General features: G+C 41.0%; 1 protein-coding gene across 1 annotated transcript in view; it reads left to right on the forward strand.

Annotated features, from left to right (window-relative positions):
- Positions 1-19,343, forward strand: part of LOC138481049 (TLR adapter interacting with SLC15A4 on the lysosome-like) — a 39,216-nt gene extending 19,873 nt beyond the window's left edge. Inside the window, exons 3-4 of the mRNA XM_069612915.1 lie at positions 8,468-8,781; positions 17,831-19,343. Of these exons, the coding sequence (XP_069469016.1) occupies positions 17,868-18,809 (942 nt within the window). The 5' untranslated portion in view covers positions 8,468-8,781; positions 17,831-17,867 and the 3' untranslated portion in view covers positions 18,810-19,343. The remainder of the gene's footprint in view (positions 1-8,467; positions 8,782-17,830) is intronic.
- Positions 19,344-23,368: the final 4,025 nt, after the last annotated feature.

The raw sequence follows: 23,368 nt of genomic DNA on the forward strand, positions 1-23,368 counted from the left end.
AACCCTTACAATTCACTGAAAACAACCTAGTTAAGAGACAGTAAATGTGAACTGATTTATTGCAACAAAACCAATTTATTGGCTGTGGGTAGTGATGACCATCTTAACTCACTTTCCCACTGTTGCAAAGCCCATGAGCACTTACATGATATTGGAGAAGAGACATACAAAATGACATCGTGGGGGACATCTCCTGGGGAACACTGAGTTAAGATGGTCATCACTTTCCACACCCGCTGAATTTCAAAGTTTTTGTTGCAATAACTCAGCTCGCCCTAACTCTCTCAACTGTAGTTTCTGTGAATATATATATATATATATATATATATATATATATATATATATATATATATATATATATATATATATATATATATATATATATATATTATATAGTCACCCTATAGTTAAAGGCAAGCCTATCATCCATAGGAAATGCAAAGAATCAATGTTTAATGTAGGACAGATCAGTATGAAATTTACCAACTAGGATATCAGACCTGGCCTCCCTACAGCTGGGAACTTTCATGCAAATCTGTGCTACGGTTCAAAGATATAAAAGGTAAAAAAAAGGGTGTGTTTTCCCCTTTTTGTACGGGTGTTCCCGTAAGCAGAATCTTCAATATTTGCTTACATGCATATCCCAACTGCTGGACTGATGTTCTCCAAATACGAAACAAGTTGTGCACAGTGCGCTCGAAGGAATCCCTTGTTGGTTTGACATAAACCTGCCTAGTTGTTTTTATTTTATGTGGTGTAGTGCAGGGTGCCCCCATTATCAAAAACATGTAGTTATATCTCCCATGATGCAATGCTGGAGCCAAGACTTTTCATTTCTTAGAATCCACCACCTTGAAAATTGAGATTCAAATCTAGATTTCTTTTTTTGTATTATTGGACCTAAAATGATATCAGAGGTATGCGTGGGGTTGTTTTGGGCAGGGTAACAGAGGAAGATTTCTCAAGGATCGTTGTATGGGATAGTGTAGATTTGTTTTCTTCCCTAGCATTTTATCCGAGATCTAGATCTGAATCTCAATTTGTTTTGAGAGGTAAAAGAGTAAATACTTGACACATATAAAATATTGAGATGTGGCAAGCAATGTAATGGCTAGTTAGGGGAAGTGAGTATTTCAAGTTAATTTAGGAAGCAATGCCGTTTTTTATTATTAATAAAATAGAGGGATTGCTTCCTAAATAAACCTAAAATGTGGGGGAGGGTAGTATTAGGAGACTATTTTTGTTTGGGGGTGGTGGATGACCTTTAAAAACTTTCATTTGTTTAATGAAAAAAAAGTCTGCAACATACGTAGAGTGGTGCTGATGTAGGTGTTCAGTAGCCTTTGCTTTGATTAAAGATCTCGATTTCTCTGCACAGCAGCAGTGAAGAACTCTTCATTCCTTCACCGCCCTTGTCCTCATCCCAGATCACCATTAGTAATATGTTGCATTACCTGTACCGCCCACTTCCTCATTCCAGTTCCACATTAGTAATCCTACCTTTATCAGCACCTCCCTCTCCTTATTTAAGTAACCCACTAATAATCCATTTAATTAAACTCAACTCTGTCTTCCTCGTCCAGTACTCCATTACCCTGACCTCCTTCTTTCTCGTCCCTCTACCCCAATAGTAAACTGTTGCATTACCACCACCTATCTTTTCCTTTTCCCAAAACCCCATTAATAATTCAACCTTTACCATCTTCTCCCTCATCCTCAAACCAGCCCTATTAGAAATCCATAACATTACCCTCATATCCCTCTTCCTCCTCCCATTACTACATTACACACACTTCTTTGTTCCTCCTCCTAGTACTCCATTACCCCTACCTCCCTTCCTCGACCCATTACCCATTAGTAATATGTTGCATTACCCTCTGATACTCCTCCCTTATTTCAGAACCCCATTAGTAATCTATTACATTATCACTACCTGCCTCTCCCTCATACCAATACTCCATTACACTTGCCCCCTCCTCCTTGTCCCAGTACTCCATTATCCTCACATTCCTCTTCTGCATCCCAGTACCTCATTAGTAATCCATTTCATTACCCCCACATCCTTCTTCATTGTTCCAGTAGTCCATTACTTTCTCCTCCCTCTTCCTAGTTCCATTATCCCATTCGAAATCTGCTGCATTGCACATGTGTCCCTATTCCTCGTCCCATTAATACATTAGTAATCTGTTCCATTACCCCCACCTCCTCCTTCCTTGCCTCAGTACAGCAATGGACATATGGTGCATTACCCTCAACTCCTTATTCCTCCTCTAATTACCCCACTACTAATATGTTAAATTATCGCCACCTTCCTCTTCTTCCTATCAGTATTCCATTACCCTAGCCCCCTCCTTCTCTTCCCACTACTTCAGTATCCCCACCAAATTCTTCCTTGTCTCAGTACACCAATAGTTAGCTGATGCATTAACCCAACCTCCCTTTTCCTCGTCCCAGTAACCCATTAGTGATCTGTTACATTACTGTTACCTGCCTTTTCCTTATCTTTGTAGTCAATTTTTGCATATAATTTATTTTACCCCTGCCTCTCTCCTCCTAGTCCCAGTACCCCATTAGTAATCCAGTACATTACAGCCACCTTGCTATACCTCGTCCCAGTACCCCAATAGTTATCCATTACATTGCTGCCACATTGTTCTTCCTCATCCCAGAATACCAATAGTAATCAGTTACATTGCCCCAAATCCTGCTTCATTGTTCCATTATCCCACCTCCCACTTCCTCTGCCAAGTACCCCATGTTTTATCCATTGCGTTCCCTCACCTCCCTCTTCCTTGTCCAAATACCCCAATGGTAATCTGCTGCATTACCCCCACATCCCTCTTCATCCTCCTAGTACCCTACTAGTAATCTGTTACATTATCACCACCTCTCTTCCTTGTACCAGTATTTCATTACCTGCTTCTCTCCTCTTTATCCACGTACCACATCAGTAATCTGTTGCTCCATATTGTGAATCCCATTACCCCAATTTGTAACTGATTTCATTACTCTTCCTCCCTATTCTTAGTCCGAGTATTCATTGGTAATCTGTTGCATTACCTTGACTCTCTCATCCGAATCCTAGTACCATGTCTGATTGATGCACTGTGTTTGACAGTGTCCAAGGCCCCTGAGATGTCAAGTAGTTTGAATTGTATTGTATTGTATTGTATCAGGATTTCTAAGGCATGAACTATCGCCGAAAGGCATGTAGGACCTCAAAAAGCAATATTGGAGAGAACAATGCTCTGAGACCACGACCACTAAAACAAATAAGTCTTCACAGGCTGTGAATCACAGCTTTACGAAAGCTCAAGTGTTCTGAGATCTCTCATAATTGAGAAGGAAGAGAGTTCCACAATGCAGGAGCAAGACCGGAAAAAAAAGCGACCAGCTAAACGTGCTTTAAGAAAAAAAAGGCTCTTCAATTGAAACTATGATAAAGATCGCAGGGGTATCGAAGGGATATAGCGCGCTAATTTAGATTGAAGATTGAGTGCGCCCGATTGATGAATCGCACAATGTACGAGGCTCAAAACTTTAAAGTCAATACAGCTTTTCATAGGATGGCAATGAAGTTGTTGTAGCAAAAAGGGAGAATGAGCTAGCCTCTGTGCTCCCAGGGCTAGGCGTGCTGCAGCTTTCTGTACAATCTGGAGATGCTCTAACAAACAAATGCTGATTGGTATTTTAGTCCACAGCTATTCTGAGGTAATACCAGATGAAAGTGCTGTTTCTGTGCCTCTCATACGTCTGAAGCAAACTTGTGAGTAATTATATGTGATTACATTCTATTATGTGTCCCAACATTAGAGTGTGAATTGAGCTTTCTAGAATTTTAGCAGGGTATGGTATATTTGAGAGGTCAGTAATAGGAGCAGACTTCTGGGTCTCCAGCAGAATTTTTAGAAGAGGTTTGACCTAGGAAGTTTTAAATGCATTTGTTGCAATGCCGGTTTCAAGTGAGCAGCAAATCAGTTGGTGAAAGAAGCTAGTCAGTGTTTTATTGGTGACAATCTGTTTGTCGATATTCAGTGGCAGAGGTCTTACAGAGAGCTGTTTTTTTGCTTAGGATCACCAGTTTTTTAAAGTCTGATTCAGATAGCGGTGAGAATCTGGTCCTTTGAGGGATTGAGTTTAGTTGTTGTCTGGAAAATGTTCCTTTTATTTCTGATCACTGTGCTAATTGACTGTTGTATAATTGAAACTTTATTTCTGAAGTTGTTGGTGATAACTTTGCACAGTATGTTTTGGTTGGGGTTACTGCTCTGCTGCTGTGATGCAAGAAGCAACATTTGTCATCTTGATGATTTGGTGTAGTTCTTTCTCTGCAAGGAGAGCTGTGTTGATACGTTTGGAATAACGAAGCTCCTTTTATTTGAGGATGTGCACTTTGTAATAGCGTGTCTCCCTTTGATACGCTGTTTTGTTTTCTTGGCTGTAATGTTTCTTCTCTGTTTCATCCTAGTATTCAGTTTGTCTTTTTCAGAGTTCTGAGGTGGGATGTGAACCATCTACCCGCTTTCTTTTTTCCGACAAGGTGATGGGTTTTGGTAGAATGAGGATGCAGAGAGCCTCAGATATCGGTTTTGAATTGTTGCTTTGTTTTTTTCTTGTAGTAACAGGTCCAACTCTTGGTGGTTTGACTTTGTTCATCCAAGCTCATCATGGTTTACAGTTTTCGTGCTTCTGGCAGTTGTTTTATGGTGCATGTGTGTAAGGAGGTTGTGCGTTGGTTTACTTAAAGTAAAAGGTATCATTAGGTGATCCCTCTGCAGTATCTAAATGGTTGAGGAGGTGGTCCTCACATCTTCTTCACAGAAAATTGTGCTGGGCTTGTAGCCTGCCAAATGCGTAGCTCCTTTTACCATTTGTTTAATGGGGAAAACAACCATTTAAGGACTCAGACTTCTGGAGGTAGATTATGTTTGTTCTTCTAACCAGATTATGAATCACAGAGGACAGTTAAGTATTTTTGTTCTATGACAAGGTTGGTGATTAAGTCAGCAATATTTTCGGAAAAGGCTGGCTAGTATGAAGGAGATATGTAAAGGAGAGGGAAAGCAAGAATGGTTTGATGATTGAGTGCTAGGTGCACCAGGAGTCCTTTGCAATGCAGGAAGTCTTAGTAGCATGGAATCGAGATATTGAAGTAGTTACCTCCTCCGCTTCAGTGCAATCGGCTTCGATGAGTCTACATTTCTTGGGAATTAATTTGTAGGCAATTACCTTAAAGTCCTTTGATAACCATGTTTCCAGTTTGAAGAGTATTTCAGGTCTTATTTGCTCAGAATTTCATGAATGTCCGTTCTGTGCTTCGAGATGAATCGGGTATTGAATCAGTCTGAAATTTATCTGGTCATCCTCTGGGTCTCGTTTTACTTTTGTTAGCTGTATTGCATTGTTTCTTTCCATGGAACATGTGCTAATATTTGGTCTGTTTTTGTTGGAAAGTTGTCGATGTGGGTGGATGCAAAATATCCAGTAGCTTGTGAGGTGGTTAATTTAATTAGTCTGGTTCCTGATGTTATGAAACAGTTGGTCGGTCTTTGGTGATGAAGGTTTTGTTAAGGTTGGAAATTCTTCTAAATTCCAAGTAAATTCTTCTTCAGGTCTCCAACAGCAAATTTCCGAAAAAATGTGATTGCTAGTTGAAGGCCCTTTGAAATAATACTACTACCACTATACCACTACTACTTCTGCTCCTACCACGACTACTACTTCTTCTATATCTTTTACTACTACTTCTATGATACTGCTGCTGCTACTACTTCTAATAATAATAATTGTTATACAACTACTAATAATAATGATTGTAATAGTGTTTGCATGAATCATAAATTTCCAAACACCATACCGGAGATTTGTTGAATTGGAATGTGTCACAAAACATTGCATCAATATCAATGTCTTTACTTTGGACTTCTTGACAGGACAGGAATGCAGCTAGTTACATGAAGCAGAATTAACTCTGCTTTTTGTGTTATGCTAATGGGAATATTGTGGCGTTCATCGTCCGTTCCAGGCACTGGAACGGTGGATACTGGTCCAGCAGCCCAAGTTATCAGCCCAGGGTGCTAAAAAAGAGGATTTTTCTTCCTACACCGGGACGCCTACTGCGTCCCGGTGTAGGAAGGAAAATCATTTTCCAAGATGGCCACCATTGAAAGGGAAGGTGAGGGTTCCATACAGGACCCCTATTCGCTTTCCATGGCAGCCTGCAGAAGGCAAAAAGAGAACCTGACCATATTACCACAAGCATATTTTTCTTCCCTTTCAGATCTATCCTAATTTTGAATAACTTTACCACAAAGCCATTCCCAGGTGGACATGGCCACTTTAATCCTATGTTATGTCCCTTGTGGTCATGGGCAGTAGCCAGATTGTCCGGATCATGACCTTATTCCATGACCCGGACATTCTGGCCACTGCCCATGGCCACAGGCTACCCCTCAGTCACTAAAGGTACACTGCTATTTTTGTAGCTACATTATGACACTTGTCAAATAATAAAACACTGGCACATTTGCAAAACCGTGCTTGTGGGTCCTTGCCAATGCTCCTTACGCAAGTTTGTTGGAAATCCACCCATGTTTTATTTTTTCAAAAGTGTCACATGTATGCACCTACAATCGTCATATAACCTAGCCCCCACTTGACAAATCCATTCAGACTTTATGAAAACATCTATATCTAGTTCTATAATCTTTTTTGCAAACCTTTGTGTAGATTTGTCAAATCGCACCACATTTACAAGCCTTTACAATAATTTGGGACCCCCCTCTAATTATGCTACCTCTTGACAGAATCCCACCAAACTTCGCAAAAACATGTATATCTAGATGTATTATCAGTTTGCCAATTGAAGTGTAGATTCATCAAATGGCACCTCATTTATAAGCCTTTACATTATTTTGGGACCCTCCCCTCTAATGTTGCCCCCTTTTCACAAAATCCCACCAAACTTCGCAACAACATTCATATATCAATGTATTATTGGTTTCCCTAATTAAGTGTAGATTCTTCAAATGGCACCTCATTTATAAGCCTTTACATTATTTTGGGACGCCCCCTCTAATTTTGCCCCCTTATGACAGAATCCCACCAAACTTTGCATACTCACTCAAAATCAGGTCAATATTATACATGCAAAATTTCATAAGTTCCATTAAGTGATGCCAAAGTTATAAGCCATCCAAGAACTGCATTTCAGCAACCCTGTAATGCTGAGGTGTCCGCAAACTTTTCGCAAACATCCGAACTGTTTGTGGACTTTCGCGGCAAAAAACACCCGTTATTTGCTTCTTGCAGCCATATCCCATCCCATCCTCATCACCCCTCGCCTCCCCAGAGATTATTTGATAAATTTGACATGTGCAATGTTGTGTTTTTTAATATGTTTTTACCGCAATGTCTGCGGACATCCGGCAGATGTCTGTGAATCCAAGATGGCGGGTGTTTCCAAAAATCTGACACACTTCACGCTCTTCACCATCCAATTAGCGAACACGTTGCATGTCTGCAGACAGGACACAAGCCGATTAACCAATCGGTGTCCTGTCCGCCGAGCGAACGGGGAAGTGTGTCCGCGGAGCGGACGCAGATATCACTAATTTTTTGTGACCTACTTTTTTGGTCGCTTTAAAAAAAATACTGGACAGATTTTCACCAAATTTACAAAATCACGCTCTCGGGACCAAGCCGCTGCTCCTGCTGCAGATTTGGTGAAAATCCATCCAGTGGTTTAGGCTGTAGGCGTGAGCAAAGTTTTTTTCCCATTCAGTCTATGGGAAAAAAAGAAATGTTGGGACCCCACCTATAACTTTGCGCCACCTGCACCAAACATCACCAAACCTAGCAAAAAAAATTCAGAGTGGGCCATATACTTTTTTTTTTGCAAAGTTTAGTGGGGATTCGTCCAGGGTGAGCGAAGTTATAAGCTGCCCAAAAAGTGCTTTTCCTATGGGATTAGCAATTTAACCATAACTACACGGCCACTAGTGTGGTCGTGTAATATATGTATAAGTATATATATGAAGTGAGAGAGAGATGTGCACTGTTTTTCCCCAAGAGCTTAATTCTTCCTATGCCTGATGAAGTGATCTGAGTAGCACAGATTAAATGTAGGGACAGATTAATGGTCTGGATGAAAGGATGCAGTCCAAAGAAAAACATTAACAAAAGGCAGATAGACAATATGCTGCCTATAGCCCCAAGTTAAGTAGGGTTTAGATAAGCAATGAAAAAACCTAGCTTCCTCAGTCAGTACGTTGTCTTGTTTATTTGTATACAGACCTGTAATCATCGATATATTAAAATTAAACACATCAGATGTTTAAGGTTGCCTAAGCGTTTTACTGGAAATTATGTTCACTTCCTTTTTCCAAAGTGTGTTGAAATGTGGTTTACAGATCGTGACATTATGGCACTGACTTGATATTTTTTATCTTCCTCGCAATCATGGTAGGCTTGTGCAGAAGTCAACGCCTACCCCCAGCCTGGAGCATCTTGAACTTATATCCACATCCTCTTTGAGTAAACGAAGCCATTTCACTGTGCGTTACAGTCAGACCACGGACATCCTGTGGTAGCTTCTTCCTGCTGCACACGCCAGGCAGAGAGGGGAGCCAACTCCCTTTCTAAGAGCTCTTGGCAGTGACCACCGTGCACAGTGAACAGAAGCCAAAAGGTGAACAGCCGCATTGGAGTTCGATGGATGGGCCCGGTGCATTTGCCCTGAACGCAATAAGTAGACCTCATTTAAGGTGATATTCTGAGAAGGTAAGCCTAGATTGCTATTGGGTACTTCTAATCTCGATTTTAATGCAGGCAACTACTTATTCCCATGTAAGGTGAACTGTAAACAGCTATCAAGGCAGTACGGTGGGTCACTGTGCTTACATCATTTGCAGTGCTTGGTAACCTGAATGGTAATGTTAGGCAGATTTGTAGAGCGCTATATTGCCAATGACGTAGTCTCTTGGTGTTAAGGACAGAAGTGACAGAATAGTGGATCCAGTGTGGACCCCAAAGTGGTGTCATTTGGTGAAGTGGGAGGTTTTCACTGCCCTTCCTATAGTGGCGTTGTATGGAAATTGCCAATAGTTCAGTGGCGCGAAAGGATAAGGAGCTACTCCCTATGTGTCCGTTTTGAAAGTGAGAGATGTGCGGTAGGTGTTTGATGGCACAGACTTGCAGTGATAGTGCTGGCAATGGGCAATGTAGTGCTTCTCACAAAGTTGTCTTCTGCACTTCAGACACTATTTCAGTGCTGATGTGTGTGCTTCCTAGTAGGTCAGGCAATCACTTTTCAGCTGAATCCTGGACGTGGTAAAGTCTGTGAATCTTGGTTGTCCAAAATAAAGTACCGTTGGCAAAATCAACACATAATTAAACAAGCTGTTATTGCTTGTTAGAAGTAGGAGGTGCAAGAGAGATGCAGCAGTGGGAGTTTCGAGACGTGAGTTTTATAACAGGGATAGGAAAAGAGGAATTTGTAGCGTGATTGGAAAAAGCGGTGAGTAGGAGGAGCAGCAGGAGTGAATGCATTATAGGTTCATGCCACACTACCACTACATACGCCTATCAAGAAGAACAAGGGCATTATGCAGGACAGTGTGCAGTAAATGTCTTACCTCAATGTTCAGCTGCAGTGACATGAGAGAAGAAAATCTAAACTGCATGTGGAATGGTACCAATGTCTCCTGCCATGTGCCAGTGGAGATCAGACGGGAGCATAGGCCCATGTCTCCTGTGGCTGATGTGAGCATTAAAGGAGCCCAGGAATGCAGCCATTCCATAATAAGGTGGGTGCGAAAGAGAAAAATAGGGAAGGGTGTTTTCTGAGAAAAAAAAACAGCCAGGACCACATCACGGGGAAAGGGAAAGAGAAAATGCTAGGCCACATGATAAAATGTGGAGAGTCACTTAAGTATTTGAGGAGAAAAGGGGTAAACATTGAGCAGTGGGAAGGTGCCCTTTAAGTGTAAGAATAGAAGGAATGTTAAGGTGGACAGTACAGAAATGTAATAGGTGTAAACCAGGGTAAGTGTGGTACAAAAACATGTGAGAAAAAAGAAAAAAAAAAGAATAGACAGTTGATGAAAGAATGAGTCTGACAAAGGAGGAAAGGTGTGGGCTAAATAGAAGAATGGATGGGGCAATGAATACAATCTGTGCAGTTATCTATGGAGGGGGCTTGGTCGGTAGCTGGTGTTATGAGTGTGTAAAGATAACAGAGGCCTGGGTGAACGTTTGCTTGTTCTATGAGTTTTGTTAATGGTCCTTAGATGGATTGTCAGAGTTAAAGCAAATCAGTGTTGCCACTGACCTTTTCATTGTCCCACCAATATGCAAAATTCATGGAATATAGCTCTGCCGTGAACATTTAGAAATTTGTCGACACAAGGTAAAAGGGAGGTATAAGAGCAAAATCTCATTAATAATCTATCTCCAGACAGACAGGCCTTATTTTGTCATCTATTTGCACCTTGGCGCACACAGATTCATTTTCTTGCAGAATAGAAATGGTTGTGCAGTACCAAACTCATACATATATACCAAAATCTAGAGCAGAATTGGTTTTTCATGTGGGTATATATATATATTCTACAGGGCGGCTCTCAGCCTCTCTGCTGCAAAGAACTATGAGTGATATATAAAAAAAGGTTGAGAGCATCTCTGTCACATATTTTCAAAATTACTGGACAGATTTACCCCAAACCACCAAAAGTCACATCTATAACACTTTGCGCTCAGTGGTTTTCACAGTATGGGTTTCAATCAAAGCACTTTTCATCTATGGAAAAATTAATGGGATGTGGTCTTAAAAGAGCATTTTTTGTTTTATTAATCGTGTTTCCACCTGTTGACACATTTCCCCCAAAATGTCCAGTTTGGAGGGGCTTGGGACAAACCTTTTTATTCAAATCCGTCAAGCAAGTCAAAATTTATTAGCAAAAGAATTTTGGGAAAACTCTAAACAGGTTTCACCTTGAGTATAGGATCGCGGGTTTCAACACTATAATATATATAAATACATTTATATTTTTTCCCCAAATTCCTTTCCCATAATTCTATTGATAATAACTTTAGACTCACCTGATGTATTTGTCGAGGGCCCACCCCGCAAACTTGATATTTTTCAGCGTGGTCCCCTTCCTTTTTCCATAGAGAAAAAGTGCATTGATTCAACATATGTAGCGGAAAAAGCACTAGACGGATTTGGACCAAATGGAAACAACTTGGGCACAAAGAGCCATAGATGTGCCTTTTGATGGTTTGGGGTAAACCTGTATAGTAGTTTTAAAATAATCAATGGAGAAGCAGGTGCCCCCAGGCCGCTAAAAGCTTTTTTATATCTCCTATGCTCCAGTGCAGTAGAGAAGCTGAGCGGTAATATTGGGGGAAGCAGAAAATTAAAAGTGCTAAAATGTTATCATGAGGAGGGATGATATAACAAAAGCCTTGAAATTCAGCGAAAGAACTTTAGTTAAGAGACCATTAAGGTGAGCTTTTAGGCCGAGGGACTTTCCTTTTTTTAAGTCGCTGTTGCAGCATGTACAGTGGCCACAGCCGAACACCATAGCTAGAGTTCCCTGGAGAAAATATAGCATAACAAAACCCTTAAAATTCACTGAAAACAACTTAGTTAAGAGACAGTAAATGTGAACTGATTTATTGCAACAAAACCAATTTATTGGCTGTGGGTAGTGATGACCATCTTAACTCACTTTCCCACTGTTGCAAAGCCCATGAGCACTTACATGATATTGGAGAAGAGACATACAAAATAACATCATGGGGGACATCTCCTGGGGAACACTGAGTTAAGATGGTCATCACTTTCCACACCCGCTGAATTTCAAAGTTTTTGTTGCGATAACTCAGCTCGCCCTAACTCTCTCAACTGTAGTTTTTGTGGACATATATATATATATATATATATATGTATATATATATATATATATATATTTATATATTATATAGTCACCCTATAGTTAAAGGCAAGCCTATCATCCATAGGAAATGCAAAGAATCAATGTTTAATGTAGGACAGATCAGTATGAAATTTACCAACTAGGATATCAGACCTGGCCTCCCTACAGCTGGGAACTTTCATGCAAATCTGTGCTACGGTTCAAAGATATAAAAGGTAAAAAAAAGGGTGTGTTTTCCCCTTTTTGTACGGGTTTTCCCGTAAGCAGAATCTTCAATATTTGCTTACATGCATATCCCAACTGCTGGACTGATGTTCTCCAAATACGAAACAAGTTGTGCACAGTGCGCTCGAAGGAATCCCTTGTTGGTTTGACATAAACCTGCCTAGTTGTTTTTATTTTATGTGGTGTAGTGCAGGGTGCCCCCAGTACCAAAAAAATTTAGTTATATCTCCCATGATGCAATGCTGGAGCCAAGACTTTTCATTTCTTAGAATCCACCACCTTGAAAATTGAGATTCAAATCTAGATTTCTTTTTTTGTATTATTGGACCTAAAATGATATCAGAGGTATGAGTGGGGTTGTTTTGGGCAGGGTAACAGAGGAAGATTTCTCAAGGATCGTTGTATGGGATAGTGTAGATTTGTTTTCTTCCCTAGCATTTTATCCGAGATCTAGATCTGAATCTCAATTTGTTTTGAGAGGTAAAAGAGTAAATACTTGACACATATAAAATATTGAGATGTGGCAAGCAATGTAATGGCTAGTTAGGGGAAGTGAGTATTTCAAGTTAATTTAGGAAGCAATGCCGTTTTTTATTATTAATAAAATAGAGGGATTGCTTCCTAAATAAACCTAAAATGTGGGGGAGGGTAGTATTAGGTGACTATTTTTGTTTGGGGGTGGTGGATGACCTTTAAAAACTTTCATTTGTTTAATGAAAAAAAAGTCTGCAACATACGTAGAGTGGTGCTGATGCAGGTGTTCAGTATCCTTTGCTTTGATTAAAGATCTCGATTTCTCTGCACAGCAGCAGTGAAGAACTCTTCATTCCCTCACCGCCCTTGTCCTCATCCCAGATCACCATTAGTAATCTGTTGCATTACCTGTACCGCCCACTTCCTCATTCCAGTTCCACATTAGTAATCCTACCTTTATCAGCACCTCCCTCTCCTTATTTAAGTAACCCACTAATAATCCATTTCATTAAACTCAACTCTGTCTTCCTCGTCCAGTACTCCATTACCCTGACCTCCTTCTTTCTCGTCCCTCTACCCCAATAGTAAACTGTTGCATTACCACCACCTATCTATTCCTTTTCCCAAAACCCCATTAATAATTCAACCTTTACCATCACCTCCCTCATCCTCAAACCAGCCATATTAGAAATCCATAACATTACCATCATATCCCTCTTCCCCCTCCCATTACTACATTACACACACTTCTTTGTTCACCTCCTAGTACTCCATTACCCCTACCTCCCTTCCTCGACCCATTACCCATTAGTAATATGTTGCATTACCCTCTGATACTCCTCCCTTATTTCAGTACCCCATTAGTAATCTATTACATTATCACTACCTGCCTCTCCCTCATACCAATACTCCATTACACTTGCCCTCTCCTCCTTGTCCCAGTAATCCATTATCCTCACATTCCTCTTCCGCATCCCAGTACCTCATTAGTAATCCATTTCATTACCCCCACATCCTTCTTCATTGTTCCAGTAGTCCATTACTTTCACCTCCCTCTTCCTAGTTCCATTATCCCATTCAAAATCTGCTGCATTGCACATGTGTCCCTATTCCTCGTCCCATTAATACATTAGTAATCTGTTCCATTACCCTCACCTCCTCCTTCCTTGCCTCAGTACAGCAATGGACATATGGTGCATTACCCTCAACTCCTTATTCCTCCTCTAATTACCCCATTACTAATATGTTAAATTATCGCCACCTTCCTCTTCTTCCTATCAGTATTCCATTACCCTAGCCCCCTCCTTCTCTTCCCACTACGTCAGTATCCCCACCAAATTCTTCCTTGTCTCAGTACACCAATAGTTAGCTGATGCATTAACCCAACCTCCCTTTTCCTCGTCCCAGTAACCCATTAGTGATCTGTTACATTACTGTTACCTGCCTTTTCCTCATCTTTGTAGTCAATTTTTGCATATAATTTATTTTACCCCTGCCTCTCTCCTCCTCGTCCCAGTACCCCATTAGTAATCCAGTACATTACAGCCACCTTGCTATACCTCGTCCCAGTACCCCAATAGTTATCCATTACATTGCTGCCACATTGTTCTTCCTCATCCCAGAATACCAATAGTAATCAGTTACATTGCCCCAAATCCTTCTTCATTGTTCCATTATCCCACCTCCCACTTCCTCTTCCAAGTACCCCATGTTTTATCCATTGCATTCCCTCACCTCCCTCTTCCTTGTCCAAATACCCCAATGGTAATCTACTGCATTACCCCCACATCCCTCTTCATCCTCCTAGTACCCCACTAGTAATCTGTTACATTATCACCACCTCTCTTCCTTGTACCAGTATTTCATTACCTGCTTCTCTCCTCTTTATCCACGTACCACATCAGTAATCTGTTGCTCCATATTGTGAATCCCATTACCCCAATTTGTAACTGATTTCATTACTCTTCCTCCCTATTCTTAGTCCGAGTATTCATTAGTAATCTGTTGCATTACCTTGACTCTCTCATCCGAATCCTAGTACCATGTCTGATTGATGCACTTTGTTTGACAGTGTCCAAGGCCCCTGAGATGTCAAGTAGTTTGAATTGTATTGTATTGTATTGTATCAGGATTTCTAAGGCATGAACTATCGCCGAAAGGCATGTAGGACCTCAAAAAGCAATATTGGAGAGAACAATGCTCTGAGACCACGACCACTAAAACAAATAAGTCTTCACAGGCTGTGAATCACAGCTTTACGAAAGCTCAAGTGTTCTGAGATCTCTCATAATTCAGAAGGAAGAGAGTTCCACAATGCAGGAGCAAGACCGGAAAGAAAGCGACCAGCTAAACGTGCTTTAAGAAAAAAACAGGATCTTCAATTGAAACTATGATAAAGATCGCAGGGGTATCGAAGGGATATAGCGCGCTAATTTAGATTAAAGATTGAGTGCGCTCGATTGATGAATCGCACAATGTACGATGCTCAAAACTTTAAAGTCAATACAGCTTTTCATAGGATGGCAATGAAGTTGTTGTAGCAAAAAGGGAGAATGAGCTAGCCTCTGTGCTCCCAGGGCTAGGCGTGCTGCAGCTTTCTGTAGAATCTGGAGATGCTCTAACAAACAAATGCTGATTGGTATTTTAGTCCACAGCTATTCTGAGGTAATACCAGATGGAAGTGCTGTTTCTGTGCCTCTCATACGTCTGAAGCAAACTTGTGAGTAATTATATGTGATTACATTCTATTATGTGTCCCAACATTAGAGTGTGAATTGAGCTTTCTAGAATTTTAGCAGGGTATGGTATATTTGAGAGGCCAGTAATAGGAGCAGACTTCTGGGTCTCCAGCAGAGTTTTTAGAAGAGGTTTGACCTAGGAAGTTTTAAATGCATTTGTTGCAATGCTGGTTTCAAGTGAGCAGCAAATCAGTTGGTGAAAGAAGCTAGTCAGTGTTTTATTGGTGACAATCTGTTTGTCGATATTCAGTGGCAGAGGTCTTACAGAGAGCTGTTTTTTTGCTTAGGATCACCAGTTTTTTAAAGTCTGATTCAGATAGCGGTGAGAATCTGGTCCTTTGAGGGATTGAGTTTAGTTGTTGTCTGGAGAATGTTCCTTTTATTTCTGATCACTGTGCTAATTGACTGTTGTATAATTGAAACTTTATTTCTGAAGTTGTCGGTGATAACTTTGCACAGTATGTTTTGGTTGGGGTTACTGCTCTGCTGCTGTGATGCAAGAAGCAACATTTGTCATCTTGATGATTTGGTGTAGTTCTTTCTCTGTTTCATCCTAGTTGATACGTTTGGAATAACGAAGCTTCTTTTATTTGAGGATGTGCACTTTGTAATAGAGTGTCTCCCTTTGATACGCTGTTTTGTTTTCTTGACTGTAATGTTTCTTCTCTGTTTCATCCTAGTATTCAGTTTGTCTTTTTCAGAGTTCTGAGGTGGGATGTGAACCATCTACCTGCTTTCTTTTTTCCGACAAGGTGATCGGTTCTGGTAGAATGAGGATGCAGAGAGCCTCAGATATCGGTTTTGAATTGTTGCTTTGTTTTTTTCTTGTAGTAACAGGTCCAACTCTTGGTGGTTTGACTTTGTTCATCCAAGCTCATCATGGTTTACAGTTTTCGTGCTTCTGGCAGTTGTTTTATGGTGCATGTGTGTAAGGAGGTTGTGCGTTGGTTTACTTAAAGTAAAAGGTATCATTAGGTGATCCCTCTGCAGTATCTAAATGGTTGAGGAGGTGGTCCTCACATCTTCTTCACAGAAAATTGTGCTGGGCTTGTAGCCTGCCAAATGCGTAGCTCCTTTTACCATTTGTTTAATGGGGAAAACAACCATTTAAGGACTCAGACTTCTGGAAGTAGATTATGTTTGTTCTTCTAACCAGATTATGAATCACAGAGGACAGTTAAGTATTTTTGTTCTATGACAAGGTTGGTGATTAAGTCAGCAATATTTTTGGAAAAGGCTGGCTAGTATGAAGGAGATATGTAAAGGAGAGGGAAAGCAAGAATGGTTTGATGATTGAGTGCTAGGTGCACCAGGAGTCCTTTGCAATGCAGGAAGTCTTAGTAGCATGGAATCGAGATATTGAAGTAGTTACCTCCTCCGCTTCAGTGCAATCGGCTTCGATGAGTCTACATTTCTTGGGAATTAATTTGTAGGCAATTACCTTAAAGTCCTTTGATAACCATGTTTCCAGTTTGAAGAGTATTTCAGGTCTTATTTGCTCAGAATTTCATGAATGTCCGTTCTGTGCTTCGAGATGAATCGGGTATTGAATCAGTCTGAAATTTATCTGGTCATCCTCTGGGTCTCGTTTTACTTTTGTTAGCTGTATTGCATTGTTTCTTTCCATGGAACATGTGCTAATATTTGGTCTGTTTTTGTTGGAAAGTTGTCGATGTGGGTGGATGCAAAATATCCAGTAGCTTGTGAGGTGGTTAATTTAATTAGTCTGGTTCCTGATGTTATGAAACAGTTGGTCGGTCTTTGGTGATGAAGGTTTTGTTAAGGTTGGAAATTCTTCTAAATTCCAAGTAAATTCTTCTTCAGGTCTCCAACAGCAAATTTCCGAAAAAATGTGATTGCTAGTTGAAGGCCCTTTGAAATAATACTACTACCACTATACCACTACTACTAGTACTTCTGCTCCTACCACGACTACTACTTCTTCTATATCTTTTACTACTACTTCTATGATACTGCTGCTGCTACTACTTCTAATAATAATAATTGTTATACAACTACTAATAATAATGATTGCAATAATGTTTGCATGAATCATAAATTTCCAAACACCATACCGGAGATTTGTTGAATTGGAATGTGTCACAAAACATTGCATTAATATCAATGTCTTTACTTTGGACTTCTTGACAGGACAGGAATGCAGCTAGTTACATGAAGCAGAATTAACTTAGCATGTAGGGCACTTTTACTAAACGCCCATGAGAAGGGATGAATGAAACTTTCTTTTTTAACAAATATATGGATTTAAAAATGGTCTTGGCCAATCAAGATGGGGCTGCCAAGGGAAGGTATTATTTCAGAGGAAAACATGGATCTAGATGAGTCAACAGGGGATGGGTGGACATGAGTCTAGGATGTTGTCAGATTGGATGGGATAAAGATGGAGACTTATACATGCATTCACTTAAATCCCTATTATTTTCTTACTTTCAGGAATCCTGACTCTGCGTTTCAGCTAACTGTATTTGAGATGCTAGCAGAAGGCTTACTCTCTGGATTTTTATATGAAGATGGCCAAAATAAAAGTACATATAGAAGTCACAAATGCCAGAAAAAGAAAGTGAATAGGAAAAAACCAGAGACCTGGAAAGATGAGCTTGTGACTGCCTCAGACGTAGATGGTTTGAAAACTGGCAAACCGACTTTTCAACAAGAGAGCAAGTGTTATGTATCCAGGAAGGAAGAGAAGCCTCTTTTGAAGCCAGCAGAACTGGCATCAAGAGGCCAAGTCAATACACCCCCGACTGTTCATATATCTGAGGCCCGACATATACCTAGGGGACAGCGAAACAATGACAAACAGCTGGACCTCTATACATCCTGGTCATCGTGTACAAATATTTGCGCAAACTATCCAGACTTACTCATTGGAGGAGATCAGGTGGGTTGCGTGCATGATTCTGGGTGCATCCTGGATCAGGAGTGTGAAACAGCAGATGGCCCCATTTTGCTATCCAGGGATATATCAGCGGGTCATTCCCCAAACATCAGTGCTATGCAGCAGCCACTGGCTGCGAAGGGTCTCACCAACGATGAGGGCAAGGACAAAGTCTCTATTTTTCAGGACCAGCCCATCTCCAATTCCTTGTTGAACATTTGCATTGAGAAGAAGTTGGAAGACTTCTATAAACAGTTGCTGGCGGACAACCTGTGCCTCTGTAGTTCCCCAACAAAATTACTTTCTTCTAGCTTTTTGATCAATAATGTTAATCAGATAAGTTGGCAGATATCCCAAGAACAGAATATAGAAGCGGCATGCGCTAGGGAAGCACTCCTCCATCGCTTGCGCAGTGTGGTCAGTGGCAACAGCTCTGAATTCAGCACCCCATTTTTACAGATATCAAATTTGGATGGCAGGAAGAATTTGGATTGCTTTACCCAAAATGCCTCAGCGCTGAAGTATAGCAAATGAAAAGAATCTCCACTGTCACATTGCACGAACACACATTTGAAATGTTAACTATGATAAGTTCATATTTACTGTCCATGAGATTGGTATGCGATGTTCAAACAAGCTGCTGCCAATTTGAAGTCCTGCTTGAGCTTGTTGTAGCACAGGACCACACAATATTTCAAACCTATTAACTTTGTGTTTTCTTGTACAACTTTATGGACAATACAGTTCCTTGCAGTTCAAAAGAAGTACTTGAAATGTTTGCTTGTACACCAAAATCTATAATATATATGTACACAGGGCTTCTCCAACACCAGATTCAAATAATGTTGAGGGTATATGAGTATATCCTGATCTATGTGAGGGTCTGTGTTAAGAGTTGAATATACTTTACTATAAAATTGACTACTTTTTGCGACCATGCTTATGCCAATGGTAAATATGTATACATTTGGCAACATCTGAGTAGAGCACATTAAAGAACTGCAATTTGAAAATAGCTGTAGGTAGCATTGTAACTACAGCAGTAAAATACAGTATATATATTCCCTATATTCGTGCTTCTTTATTTTTTCTGTACCCTTTGCAATTTGTATTTGTTTATTATTTGGATTGCGCACCAAACCCTGGGGTAACTGGGCCCTTGAGAAACTTGGTGGTTACATACAGAGAAGTGCCATACATTCATGTTACAAATATAAAAAACAGACAGGGACCCTGTTTACAGGTGGGTCCGGTATGAGATCAAAGGCATAGAGTTTGGTATGACAGACAAATGATTAACAGATCATAAGTCATGACAGACAAAAGAGTGGCAAATCATAAATAAGCAGTGGTGAGTTTACGTGGTGAGGTCTCTTAGTGTAGAGACTTCTTGCTCAGCCAATTTTTTATGTTGGCTTTAAAGGTGAGGAAGGAAGGTTCCTGTCTGAGGGGGATGGGAATGGAATTCCAGCATTTGGCAGCATGTACTGGGAAGCTAGCTCCTCCGGCTATTTTGAGATTGAATCTCGGTACCATCAGGTTGTGGGAATGAGATGAACTGGTAGTGCTTGTAGGTTGGTGTTTGCAGAATTTGTTCGCCATGTATTTCGGAGCTGAGTTTGTGAGGCATTTGTGTGTGATGGCCAAGGTGCATAGTGTGATTCTGTCACGGATGGATAGCCAATTGGTGTTCTGTCTGTGAGAGGAGATGTGGCAGGATCTGGGAAGTTTGAGGGCAGCAATGTTAGAATTACACCACTGCAAGTCCAGAAGATGACTATTTGTCTGATCGCCATTCTTTGCAAATGCCAGTCAATGCAATATTTTCTGAAAAGCCCACTTTAGTTGCTTTTTGAATAACACATTGGCCCTCATTACGACCCTGGCGGAAATCGTGGTGCAATATGCACCATGGAGCACGGCGGAAAGCTGCCGATACCGCCATGGGGGTTGGCGGATTTACCGCCCCATTCCGACCTTGGCGGGGCGGTAAATCCCCATTCCCCATTTTACCCTTCCCCATTCCCATTTCTGCCCCATAGGGTATAATGGGAGTGGGGAAGGCGTTAATTACGCCACCGTAAAATACGGTGGCGTAATTAACAACAAGGTCCCGTAGCGCCATGGATTTCTCCGCCCGGAAAAACCAGGCGGAAACCGCTCCATGGCGCTACGGGAACTCGTAGTAGGGCGGACGGGTCCGCCGCGAATACCGCTGGCGTAAACCCACTCCGCCAGGGTCGTAATGAGGGCCATTGTCTTTTATGCAGGGTAAATCACTTTTGAGTGCTGTAAGGGTGCTGCCACCAAATAATTGAAACCCAAATATGTATGTTGTCACCAAGCCCTGAAGTGCTGAGGGTGTATATTTTGAACCTGAATTTAATTGGAAATCCTTACATCCCTCGAGCACTTAAGTTGTTAACGTTCTTGCCATAAACTGAAGTTTTTATTTTTTGTTTTTTGTATTTATGTTTAGTATTGTACAGTTGAAAAAACAACTTTTAATACATTACATTTAAATAAAACTAACAACACCATCACATTCCAATTCATTAATCATTATTTACATCCACATTACATTCCCCCTGCCCCCTAAGACAGAGAAGCCGAAAGGCCAAATCTGTACAAAATTGGTAACATATCCTTCCAAAGAGCTACATGCGTCACTATTACCAAATCTTCTTCATTGTCGTTCCCGACCATGCCTGCTGAACATAACGCTTGTTGTCTCAACCTATAAAGGGAAAGACACTCCGTCAGGCGATATTTTGCCGTCTCAATGCTGGGACTACCCTCTCCTGAATTATTTTTGCCAACGGAGGCTCACAAGTCTTCATTTTTGCTTTCAGGTTGTGGAACCAGCAGTTTTTTTCACATTTGACTAGCCACTCATGAGCGATTTTAAGGCCTGCTGAAAACCGTTGTGATTTAAACATAATCTATTGTTTAATGTGTTTGAGACAATTCTATGTAGTGAGCGTAAATGTCATCCAAAAAAATCCCCCTGCACTGTGGTCTTCTTGCTAGGCGAGTTCCAAAGTGCATCTCTCTATCTGTGTGTTAGGGAGAATTCTCCAGAATGGCTAATTTCCCTTACCTACTGAGTCCCTCAGCAGCTTTGCTGGATTTCTAGGATTTATTTGTTTCACCTGGTAAGAGTGTGAGCCTTTTTTCCCACTCTTGCATGTGTTTTGCTGTGTGTGTTTAACATTTTCTTGTGTTCATGGACTGTGGAGCCTCACCTACTCCATAGGCATCATCTTTTTACTGTGAGTTACACAGCATTACTGTGTGTTACACAGCACCTTCAGTGCAGTGACACAGGGTTGTCTTTTTCAGACTTCCCACTTTAAACTCCATTTTCTGGGACTGACTACTGTCTCCCAGAACATGTAAAGTTGCCACTGACTTTATTAGTCTTTTTAAATCCACAGACCCAGTACAAACTATCGTACATAGAGTTCTGGAAAGGGTTAATAGTTATCCCTTTTTGTCTGTTTCTCATGGAACATTATTTCGTTCCCTTTTCATTAAGATTTGGCTGGTGGCAGTGGTATCTTCACTATTGTTCCTACTGCGGTTATTTTAAATAGCCTAAAACAATACCAAGGCTATCTTTGTAACCTCGAACTTAAACCCGCTGGACCATATTTACTTTTATACGGTTCCGGCTGGGTTTATTAGCCATTTCTTTTTGTAAAAGTATTTCTCATGTTTTACTCTGCGTGCCAAACCTGGTTTGATTCCTTTGTTCGCCGACCTTTGGCGGGCTTCTGCACAGAAAGCATCCTTACGCGCCTGAATGTCTGAGGGGGACAGGATGTGAGGGCGGGGTTTGAGACTCCCTGCACAGGGTCTCCTTGGAGAACCATGTCGCACCCTGCCGTGTGATTGACAGCCAGGCTGTGTGAATGGGGGAAAGCTGCATAAAAAGCAAGTCTCTGGGACTCAGAAGGCAGAGTCGCCACAATCGAGAGAACCGAAGAGAAGCTGACAGAAGAGGACCTCTACCGCGACTAAACCTCCCGGTGAAGCCCTGCTGCGGGTGCGAATCTCGAAACTTCAACGACAGGGTTGAATTTGCTGTGCACAGCTACAGTGAACCGGATAGCCAGGAGGATTGGACCCTGCTTGGGTTTTAAGGAACGTACCTTTTATTTGTTGCTTTGCTCTTCTGCTGGTTTCTTCCCTAGGCAGTGCAGGACCCTCCAGTCTTCCTATTTCATGTCAGTCCGACAGTCGCTTCAGGAACCGTGAGCCTGCAGGACCTGCCAGGAACATCTGCCTCAGCCACAACCTCCTTCTCCATTTAAGGTACTGTTCAAATCCGGTCATTTGTTCCGTCCGACTGCGGTAAAAGTGTTTGAAATCTTTTGCCAATCCGAGGGCTTGTCCTTATCTATTCTTTAAAGTAACTTTTCGCCCAACCAACTTCGTTCTGAACTCTTGGCAAAGACTTAACCACAAACTACTCTGAACTGTGTGATCCTCTGCCAAGACTTTGACCTAGGCCTCTTGATTTGATTTCCTCACTGTAGTTACTTTTTCTAGATTGCCCTGCTTACTTACTTGTTAGTGCTGCTCAACTTTTGTCTAACTTTGTCTTTCCCTCCCTTTTTAATTGCTGGAGTGCCATTTTGCTCACTCTTTATTTTGAGCTTAACTTGTCCAGAATCTATTGGGGGTGGTGTAGTGTATTAAGATTGTGATGTTTCAACTGTTTGATAACAGTGAAATGTTTTATAACTGATGTGTAAATAAATGCACATTCTTTTACTCAGAAACCTTGAGTAAGTGTTTGTTTGAACCATTGCTGTCCTTTGTGTAACTATTGATACTGCTCACTTTATTCTTGAGATAGGTCTGGCTGCTCAGCCATCGCTACCACTTTACTGTGTAGTACAGGCTTGTACCAAAGGTGAATTTGTACTGTCACTTGTAGTTTTAATTGTGTGTGGTGTTCCCAAAGGGTACTGCATATGATTCTGCCTAACACTGGTGTTACATCGGTGGGGATCAAGTATAGTGATTACACTTAGAGTGCTGCTATTACCTTGGATCAACTAACCACAACGTTAACATCACTAAAA

The sequence above is a fragment of the Ambystoma mexicanum genome, chromosome 5p (genome assembly GCF_040938575.1).
Source record: "Ambystoma mexicanum isolate Mex_15411 chromosome 5p, UKY_AmexF1_1, whole genome shotgun sequence".
NCBI classification, from domain to species: domain Eukaryota; kingdom Metazoa; phylum Chordata; class Amphibia; order Caudata; family Ambystomatidae; genus Ambystoma; species Ambystoma mexicanum.